This window comes from Moschus berezovskii, chromosome 4 (genome assembly GCF_049115385.1).
Source record: "Moschus berezovskii isolate FMDL1 chromosome 4, NW_MosBer_1.0, whole genome shotgun sequence".
In the NCBI taxonomy this organism is placed as follows: domain Eukaryota; kingdom Metazoa; phylum Chordata; class Mammalia; order Artiodactyla; family Moschidae; genus Moschus; species Moschus berezovskii.
The window spans coordinates 106,551,742-106,562,969 of record NC_142463.1 but is presented as its reverse complement, the minus strand read 5'-3'; the positions used below and the strand labels follow the sequence as shown (position 1 = coordinate 106,562,969).

At 49.1% G+C, this 11,228-nt stretch overlaps 1 protein-coding gene across 1 annotated transcript in view; it reads left to right on the top strand.

Moving 5' to 3' along the window:
• The first annotated feature begins 9,576 nt into the window (after positions 1–9,576).
• Positions 9,577–11,228, top strand: part of LOC129543042 (myomegalin-like) — a 49,155-nt gene continuing 47,503 nt past the window's right edge. The window contains 2 exon segments of the mRNA XM_088835011.1: positions 9,577–9,679; positions 10,322–10,510. Coding sequence (XP_088691137.1) covers positions 9,577–9,679; positions 10,322–10,510 — 292 coding nt within the window.

The window sequence follows — 11,228 nt, the reverse complement described above, 5'->3', positions numbered from 1 at the left end:
ACCTTTCTGTGGTCATGCAGGACTGGCCTGTGGTGCGGGGGCCTGTACCCACCTTCTCTGCGGTACAAGCAGCAGAGCCGACCCAGGAGGAGGTCCCAGAGGCCCCGCGTGGAGGCCCGGCCACCCACCATGCGGCCCTGCAGTCACCTGAAGGCACACTGTGCACGCGCGCCTGTGCCTCACGAAGCGGCCCCAAGATGCTGCCGCACAGCCGCCCCGGACGGCCCGTCTGGGGACAGGGGCTCCTCTAGAGACGCTCCCCCACGGCTCCCCCTCACCGCCTCAGCCATCCTCCTGAAGACGCCAGCGTCTCGTTTGTCCAGGACCCTGCGACTGAAGCGCATGCATGATCTGACCTGGGCTGCTGACGACCTAAGTCAGGAGAGGGCCTCCCCACACGCTCCTGATAACTCAGCCCTGAGCCAGAAACCGCGCAGAGGGAGGCCCCTCGACACCTCCAGGCCGCAGGCTCACCAGGGCATCCAAGCGCTTGCTCTAAAAACAGACTATTTGTGTGAAGCCACTGAGCCTGGCAAGTTCTCCTCTCAGAGACATGCTTATTTGACTCCAGAGACCTCCTTAAGGAACATTCTGTAAAATAAAATAATTATATTTTTAAGCACACACAACACACATCATTATTTCAAGCTACTGAAGAAAAGCCCTGAGACATCATAACTGGCTGCAGGTAGAATTCCTGCAACGCATGTTCCAGTGTCCCTTTCCTGGGGGCACTTCTTCAGGTGTTTATCCTTAAGAATACTCTTCTCTTCCTGAAAGACCAATTACAATAAAGCAAGTGCTAGGTCTGTATTAAAATTACCCAATCTGTTGGGAAGAATTAGCTCACCAGCATCCTGGGAAGGTTTTCATGCTGTGCAGACTCTCAGGATCTATCCTGACCTAGAACCAGCGGACCAAAGGGCACCGAGGTCCCACGCGGAGAGCACGCAGCAGGCCCAGGTTAAGCCGGGTCAACAACCCCAGACAGAGCCCCAACAGCCGCACTTTCTCTTGACGGTCCCCTTAAATATTTAAAGATGAACAGGAAAGCAGCAAATGAATACGGAAACCATCCATCACTGTCCGTTCAAACCAATGGACTCAAGCAGACTTTGAGTCCAACTTTCCTTCATGAAGGGAAGGCATCAAAGGCATCTTCCTTCCTTCAGGGGAGTGAGGGCGTTAGCACCTTCCAAGGTGAAAGCCTGGCAGTTCACCCGAGGGTCAACCTCCTCCCAGGAGGAATACAGAGGCCCTGCCATGACACTCTCTCAGGCCCCAGGGGGTTCTGGTGTGTCCCTCTCGGCTGGCTGGCCAGCCACCTAAGTCCTCAGAGGAGGCAATGCCTAACTTCCATGCTCCTCCCAATCCTCAACACCAGAAGTGGCGGGGCCAGACGCCAGGAGGCAGGAATGACATCAACCCGAACCATATATTCTTATCAAGCAGAAAACAGCCTGCACGTGCTTTTAAATTTTTCAACACAGAAAGCTTTACAACGGTTTACTTTGGCCGGACTATAATTTTCTCACTTGCATTTGGTATTTTTCTCAAAAGCTTTATACAGAACAAATTAAAAAATGAAAAATGAAGATAAGGCTTTGACAGATGCGAAAGTACATGCAATTAATTCTCTCTAGCCTCCCAGATCCAAAAGTCCTACTACTATTTCCATAACGTTAAGTATAACCCAGGGTTGTACAGTTCATTTTTAAGTAATCAAATACAATGATCAACTTTACGGAAAACAAAACAAGCCCAAAATAACCTGAGAAATACAAATATATCCTCCTGCCCTTAGATTTTAGACATTGTGGCGAATAATGAGGAGGCCAAAGATTTGCTGCCACAGGAAGACCATGTGGGGGAAATCAGTCAAGCTCTTGCAAAAAGCCTAAATGAGACAGTTGTTAATGGGAACTTGACTCTGGCAGGAAGCTACAGCAGTGGGACTATTACACCACTTTCCAAACTGCTAGTCGTCATTCACATTCTTAGGAAAGGTGAGTAATGGATCTTACGCAACAATGAAATCAATGACCGCTGCATGAAGCCATATGTACAAGTAAATGGACTAATACAGGAAGCAGGAATCCTACTTTATACACAAGGGTTGAAGGAATTCCACAACAGACAGATGTCAGGGGCCAACTTCTAACTGACCTACTGAAGAACGCAGTGAGGCCTCAGAGGAAACCAATGCTGGACTCACAAGCACTCAGGATGGAGGGTGAGAATGGGGGCGCACCATCCTGAGGACACCCTGCTCAACACACCCTTGGCCACCCCCACCACAGTAGCTGGAGGACACAGCCCTGGAGGGTGCAAATGGCTCCACCTGCAAAAAGCCACGTGGTGGGAGAGCCTCTGGAGGTGGGCGAGGGCAGCACCCCCTTCTCTCAGCAGTTCTCACCAGAAGCCTTCCTTCCAGACCCAGAGGGCACCAAACTTGAGAAAAAGGCTCCACGACGGGACTCTTCTGGAAAGTAGAGGAGGGGCCACTTCCAAACTCACTTCATGTGGATAGAAAAACCCAAATGCCCAAACCTCACAAAGACATCACCAAAAAAAGTTACACACAACACCCCTCACGAACGTAAAACAACGAATCCTAAACAGCAGATTTATCTTTCAATTATTTATTCTTGGCTGCACTGGCTTTCTGTTGCTACATGCAGGCTCTTCTCTAGTTGGGCACGTGGGCTTCTCACTGAGGGGCCTGTCTCGTTGAGGCTCAGGCTCCAGGCACATGTGCTTCAGTAGTTGTGGCCCACGGGCTTAGTTGCTCCACAGCATATGGGATCTTCCTGGACCACAGAACCGGTCTCCCCTGAGTTGGCCCACAGACTCTTAACCACTGGACCACCAGGGAAGTCCCAAAGTAATATGGAAGGGAAAAAAAAGATTATACCATGAATTAAATGATGTGGTACAAAGTTTCAAGGTTGATTTAGGCTCCTAAAATTAACTTATTGCACATTTAAAGAATAAAGAAGAAAAACATGATATGTTGACAAATCCACAAAAACTGTTTAACAAAACTCAAAAGTTTGAGGAAGCATTTTCAGAGTGAGAGGGGTCACCTATGAAGGACAACGAAGGCAGCAGCCACCCTGCTTTTCCCCCACCGCTGGGACGAGTAAGGAGCGCACTGGGATGCTGTTCACGCCCGGTCACACTGGAGGGTCCTGTCAACACAATGACAGTGACAGAAGGCAGAAAGGTCAGAAAGGAAGCAGCGCAGCATCTGCACCCACAGGCACCAGAACTTCTCTCTTCTCCCTGCAGAGAGAAGCCTCAGGAAACGGCAAAAGAACTCCTGGAGCTAAGAGGCGAGTTTAGTGTCATGCACCAGCAGCAGCTGGGCTTCCCTACTGGCTCAGACCGTAAAGCGGTAAAGCGTCTGTCTGAAATGCAGGAGACCCGGGTTCGATCCCTGGGTGGGGAAGATCCCCTGGAGAAAGAAATGGCACCCCACTCCAGTATGCTTGCCTGGAAAATCCCATGGACCACGGAGCCTGGTAGACTACTGACCATGGGGTCGCAAAGAGTCAGACACGACTGAGTGACTTCACTTTCACCACCAGCAGTAGTTTAAAAGCAAAAAAAAAAAAACAAAAAACGTGGATTTAGAGTATCATCAAAAACAAAGTATTGAGAAATAAGTTTTACAAAAAACACACAAGATCTTCAAGCTGGAAACTACCAAACATTACTGAGAAAAATTAAATAGAATCTAAACAAATGCAGAGACAAACCACAATCATGAACTGGAAAATTCAATTTAAGATGTCAACCCTCCCAAAATTGATACATAGATTCAATGAACTCCAATCAAAATCCCAGTAGGTATTTTTGGAGAAACTACCACCTTGATTCTAAAAGTCATACGGGAAATTGAAACCGAGAAACCAAGACAATCTTTCAAAAAAAAAAAGGGCTGGAAGACTCAAAGACTTATCACAAAGCTGCATCAAGTCACTGCAGCACTGGCACAGAACAGATGAAAAGACCAGCTGAACAAAACGCTGTCCAGACACACAGACCCACACATGCACGGCCACGCGACTGATTTTCAACAAAAGCACCCAGGCAATTCCCTGGAGAAAGGAAATGGTTCCCCACTCCCCTCCCTCAGCAAATGATGCTGACACAACTAAGTAACTTGGAAAAAACTGAGACCCTCACAAGTTAATTTGAGATGATGGAATACCTATCTAAACAGGAAAAGCTAAAATTATGTTTTTCAAAGAATTGAGAATGTGAAATCAGAGTAGGCAAATATTTCTTAGAGACACAAAATATGCTAAACAGAAAGGAAAAAATAGTCGCTCTTCCTCAAAATTAAAAACTTCTATTCATTAAAGACATTATTAGAAAAATAAAAACGTAAGTCCTCAAAAGTGAGAAAATGATCAGTACAAATATCTGATCACCAAATTGTAAACAGAACTACAAATCGAAAACACCAATTAAAAACACACAAGAGACCTGCCTCACAATGAATACTTGCCGGAAACAGTAAGTATTCAAAGATCAGTCAACAGGACAGGGCAGGTCACCACAAAGAGAATACCTCATACTCACCAGGATGACTGAACTCTAAGAACTGTCATCACCAAGCATGAGGGCACAACAGCACAAACTCGCCTGCACTCCTGGTAAAAACGCAAAAACGGGAGACTGGGGAAAGTGCTGGCAACTTCTTAAAAGGCTACACATCCATTTGTCATGCGATCCAACCATGCAATTCACACCTAGGAATCCACTCAAGAGAAATGAAAACATCTGTCCGTAAAGAGGCTTCAACAAGAATACTCTTAGCAGTTTTATTCACAGTAGCCCCAAACTGAACAATTCAGCTGTCCAGCAACACAAGAATGAATAAACAAGCTCTGTAATATTCATACAACAACTACTTCTTCTTAAAAAAGAGTGAACTACTTACCGACGCACAGAGCACATGGGTGAACTCTGACAATGTCACTGAATCAAATGCAAACACAGTATATACTGTACGGCCCCATGCATGTAAATTTCAAGACCTGGCAAAACTAACCCAACATGACAGAAATCAGAACACTGGATACCAATGGGAGGGGCTGACTGAAAGCGGGCAGGAGGGAACTTTCTGGAGTGTTTTATATCTTGCTTTGGGTTGGGGGTTGCACGGCTTTACATATCTGCAAAAACGCAATGCATTTTATGACTTAAAAATCTATGGATTTTACAGTATTATGCAATTTTTGCCTTGGTTTTGTAAATAAGTGTTAATTCTGAGGATTCACAGAGATAATCTTTATGCTATTCTAATTCTGAACTCTCCCTCCCTCAAAATTAACCACATGTAACAGACACCTGGTTTGCCCCCCCACACACACACACACACCAATCGCCTCCATGCAGAAGCCTTAACTTCAGCCAGCACCCAAGCACCTCCATGCTCCAGCCTGGTGTGGCCAGTAAGGTAAGGCAGGAGCCAAGGCTGCTCTGAAACAGGAGGGCCTGCCCTCCTCTCCCCCCTCTGCTCGGGAGCGGGCTTGGCACCTCGCACCCAGAGCCCAGCCTGCAGATGCGCAGGGGAAAGCTGGGGGCTGGACTCCAGGGACCAGCCTCCAGCAGACCCAGGTGACTGCCCACCTCCCGTGCTTCTCCCCCGAGAAATGGGCCACATCTCACTAAGCCCTTCTGGAGGAGCTTGCTTTCTGCAGCCCAGCCTAATCCTGACTCGATGCAGCAAGCACAGAGGGCAGAAGCAGAGCTAAGCTGTGTCCTCCCCTTGCTCTCACACTTCAGAATGGGCACTTAGGGCACTTGAAGAGGGGCTTTTCCTCCTACCTTATCTCCCCCAAATTCACTGTGTCTTTAAAAAAAAAAAGAACTCAACACATAACTTCTGTGATTTACTATGCAACTGAACACACTAAAAGACAAAATGACATTTTCTCTACAAAGTATTTGGTGCCTGTGATTTTCTGAGCACTACAGCCAGATGGTTCTCATAGAAATAGAGAAGAGTGTATTCATATAGTTCAAAGCTTTGCTTATTTTTAGTCTTAAAAAAAGACTATTGCTTGTAACATGCAGCTCTACAGGAAAGATCTGGACAGAGGCGGCGAAAACTGATCTTTTTTACTGCACTTGTGCTCATTATGGCCTTCTCTGACAGGGGTCCATTCAAATCAATTTTTATGTTTCTTATGTATTTTCTTTAACTAACGTTCCTGGCACTGTGTTTATCAGCCAGTTAAGACAAACACAGCGCAGAGGAGTGGGTGGTTTTCCCCCCTCTTCTGTCAGAAATAACAAGAACTGCAATTTTAATACAACTGCTATTCACACTCAGGGAATGAAGGAAATGGAACGTTACATTTCAGAAGAAAACATTAAAAAGTGCTTTATGTTTTTACAATTAGAGAAAATACCAGAGATCCTTCAAAAAAAGGGAGAAGTGAGTTCCATTAGAAACAGTAACATGGTAAACTGCCTCTGAAAAGGGGATTTCCCACCCTTCCCCTCAGCCACACACACGCCAACGTCAGACACTATTTCCAGGAGGCCCAGTGGGGCTCCCGATTAAGCGATTCCAGGATTCTAGAGTAAAACTCACCTGGCAAGCTGATGAACAGTGAAGACTGGTCCCGATTTAAAAATCAAGACTCGGCAAGCAGCTCCCTGTCACCAAATTTCCAGAGGGATCCCCACAGCCCAGGGTACCTCTGTAAGCATATACATTAATACGTCTTGGGCTCCTGATTACAAGTTATGCTGTTATGGTTACTCAGAAGTGGAAGGTTCCTGGGCAACAAGCACAGGGGCTGAAAATGAACAATCATGGCCCTACCCTTTCCAGCTAGATGCTGGTTTCTGTGATTTGCAGCGTGTGGCTCGTGTTACCCTGTGATCAGCGGCGAACAAGCAATAACCATGTTCTCACTGTTGCTCTAAACACACCAGGTAGTGGCTGTCACACAGGACGTTCACTCACCCAGTGTCTGGGGTCTTCCCGCCATGCAGCTTTATCCCATGCAGACCCTGCTCACAACCAGAGATCTCCACCTTCCCCAGAGGGCTGTCCATCACTTTGTATTTCATTTCACAGGTCTCATCCATTCTCCCAAGGACCTAAAGAGAACAATCACTACAGTTAAGCCTATGCGAAAGAGTTTGGTCACTTCTAAAGCATAACAGAAGCCCCAGTCACATAAGACATAAAACATCTTCTGAAGATTTTTTCCCCATTTTTTGAATTTAATCATAATGTGTCATTTTTATAACAGTTACTTTGGAGACAGAAAATTCCTGTAATTACACAGAACAGCAGTACATTCTCCTTTCACTTCCTTAAATTACTATCTCCCTTTCTTCTCATTTATCTCTAACCAATGCATAGTCAAAAATGAAATTAAAGCTCTTAAATAGTCCCTAAAACTATTTAAAACAACAATTACCAACAAATTTTTCAATGACAACTGAAAACAAACCATTTGATATTTTGAATAAAGTACATTTAACAACAGAGCATTATGGAGTAAATTTATAGAAACAGTGCAATTCAACTCCACTCTTAACACAATGGCCCCTGTGCTAACAGATGGCTGGCCAGGTAGATGCAAGCTGGAACACAAATCTTTCGCTCTGGAAAGCACACAAATTTAGGTACAAAGTGTTCAAAGCTATCCTAGGATGTATCATCCATGTGAATTTTGATGGATGTTAATTGTGGTCAACTCAGCAAAGGTTTACAAGAAAGAAAAGCTGTACTAAGAGCAGTGAGAAGCCAGAACCAAGGTCCAGGCCAACTGTGTTTAAAAAGAAAAACAAAAACCAAAAAACTCTCTCGACTCCAGAGATGAGGGCTGAGGGAAGCCCACCTAGCCCGGAGGGGTGCGGGGCCGCTTCTTCCCCGCAGGGACTCCTGCCCTGCCTCCACTAACATGCCTCTCTCCACAGCTCCAACCTCAGCCACAGCGGCCTAGGGTACACAGAACCCCAGGGCAAGGCCTCCCTCTGAGCTCACCTGCTTACCTGCTCTCTCAACCTCTGTGTCCGGCAAACACTCCAAATGAACTTGACCAAAACTGTAACCTTGCACAAATTCTGTACACAGCACCCTACCCTCACCCAAACCCGGATTTACCCTGGACGACGCATTCTGCACCTCCACAGGCACTCATCTCTGTCAGCTCTTTCATTTCCACCGCATCCTCCAGGACTCCCCCACCAACTCTCACCTCCCTGAGGAAGGGCTCCCGGCCTTCATTACACTTGGGATCTTCCCACACCAACCACCCTTCAGCTAAAACACTAATGACGTGAAGGGGCCACAGCAGGGCCAGCAAACTGCAGGTCATGGGCCAAACCCTGCCCAGCACCTAAATAAAGCTTTCCTGGGATACACCCATGCTCGCCACTTACAGGCTGCTGGCCATGGCTGCCTTCACGCCCCAGGGGCCGAGTCAACTGGCTGTCCTGCAGCCTTAAGCCACAGGCACTCCTCACACGCATTGAGGGCTCCAGTCTCCAGGCGTGGACACCAGAGACTGCCCGCTCCCTGGCCGTCCAGTCTGCACCACGCTGCCTGCTGTCTGCTTTACGTGAAACTCAACACAACTCCACCACTCTCGCCCCAAGGTCTCCTCCCTTCTCTGTGCTCCCACCTGCTCCCAATGTGTCTTCCTGTATCTCACTGTTTGCTGAACGCGGGGTAGGCCAGGCGAGAGCAGGGAAGCTGGAAGAAAACTTGAAGAGCCGCAGGAGCCGCAGACATGGTTACTCTCTGCAGACTGGCACAGCGGCCACAGCGGCAGCAGACATGCAGGAGCCTCTCCCCTCGAGGCCACCCCAGCAGACGCAGCGGGAGCAGACACGCTGGAGCCTCTCTTCTCGAGGCCGCCCAGCAGCCACAGCCATAACCCAGCCGCGAGAGCATCTTGGGTGGTGCTTACACAGGGTGCTGAGCGTGCGCAGGGCTGAAAGTGACCTCAGCTGTTACATAACCACGTGCTCACAAAACGTGGGGCAGGAGCCACCGGCCACTGGGCGAGAGAGAGCCTGACCACCGCCACCTGGCCAACTGTTCTTTCCCTATGTAAGGCCACGCTGATTGCCTCCTCTGCCTCCCAAGAGCCCAGGACAGAAAAAGGAGCCATGCCTTGAAGAGGTCAAGTGGCGTTCCCCAAGCCCCACAGGGCGCCAGCATCACTCCCAAGGCTCAAGGGCGCGTTAGCGGGATAAGAAGAAAGCAGCTTTGCTTCTCTACCAAGTAAGGACTTGCCAATTGTTCCCTGCCCCCTGCCGCCTGCCCAGTCTCGCTCAGAAGCACTGGCCTCCGTCAGGCTGTTCTGCAGGCAGGACTCCTGCTTACAGGCATGAGAAACCTGTACTGGCTAATTTAAGCACAAAAGCAACTTACTGAAAGACTCACAGACGTTCAGGGAAGAAGCTCAAAAAACTGTAGGAAACAAGACTGGCCACCGTCCAACCACAGACAGTCCAAGCCTCAGGATACACCTGCGGGAGCGCCCGGGGACTGCAGGCACGTGGCAGGCCCCGCCGCCCCCTGGGAACAGGATGCTGCAGCCACTGTCGGTGCCCTACTGCCTGGGCTCCCCCGCACGTGTCCCGGGACTCAAGGCCCAAGCAGGAGCTCAGAGCTGGCACGGGGCCCAGGCCCGTGGGCACCTGTGTTGAGTGTCCAGGAAGAAGGACAGCTGCCAGGAGGGCTTTGTCAGTGTTGCCCCCCTCAAGGACACGGACCACCACTGCCACAGAAAGCAAGACTGGCAGAAGCCCACCAAGAGAAAGGGCGAGCGGCAGAGTCCACTCCTCTCCCAGGCCTCAACCTGCTCAACGATAACACAGGACTAGTAACACGGTTTTCACCAGCCTCCCTGGGCTAGTCTGTGGGCCCAGCTGGAGAAGATGGGAAAAGCCATGAATGGGGTGGGCCAGGTACTCCTGCATTTGGAAAGGACGACGGTCCTGCTCGGGACACATCCAACTTTCACCCTTACTCCAAGGAAAGGTTGGAGAGACACATCCAGGTGTGCAAGGCAAGCCAGGGCAGGACAATGAAGGTGACTCAGGGCGCAGGGGCACGAGGGATTCCCCCACTTGCGAGGATGAGCAAGCTCAGGCCCCTCGCTCCTCTGGGAGAAGGGCCTTGCATGTCACCAAGTCATGCCAGGTTCTTGAGCACAGCCCAGACTGGCTGCACTTCAGAGGCCACTGGCCTGGAATGCAGGGAAAGGGCAGCCAGCCAGCTTCCTGAGCTGGAAGGGCTGCCTCTGGACCGAGTAACAGCCACACACTCCAGCTCCTCCACCTCTGAGGGACCACGAGGACTCCGAAGCTCGGCCTGAAGCCGCCGTGCTCCCTGGTGATCTGCAGCAGCACACACCTGGCAACACAGCATTGGCCCCGGACACCACCCGGGGCTCGGCTCACAGCACGCAGGTGGCTGCCTCAGAACTCTCAGAACCAGCTCCACCGGCCTGCACAGAGCGTGGGGGCCAACCACAAATCATGCCAAGGATCGACAAAGGGCAGGTTGTTCCTAACAGGAATAAAATGGCAAGCTCAAAATCTCAGTTCTGAACAAGTGGCACCTTTGTCCTTGCTACTCAAGATCAGCCCACCTAACAATCAGGTGTGAGGGGTTATTCTAACTAGGAAAAACACACGTGTCAAACCCCTAGAAGAGAAAATACTCCTACCGATCACCTCTTAATAAACCTGGCCAAAGAGGGTAGAGAAGAAAGCAGACAGGACTGGTCCCCACCAGGTGTGTGAGTCAAGAAGGAAAACGCCAGGGAAAAACCCAGGCCAGTGGCTAAGACCCAGCTCACAGTGCCACCAGGCCGGGGTCTCCATCGTGGAATTTCACCAGGTCACTTTCCACCAAAAGAGTCAAAATACGGCTCAGTCAATTATGCCCTAACAACCAAGAAGAAGGCTTCACTTTGGTTGAAATGATTTTACCAAACAAAATACTGGCACTGCTACCTGGTATATCAAATTTAGAACAGATCCAAAAGCTGCGCAAAAACATCACTTCACGTCTATACAAAAGCCTGCAAATGGATGTTTATGGCCACTTTATTCACAATGCTAAAACTAGGAAGCAATCAACACGTTCTTCGCTTAGTGAGCGGCCGAAGTGCTACACAAGACAACGGACTATTAGTCACTGCTAAAAAGAAATGTGGCACCAAGCCGTGAAG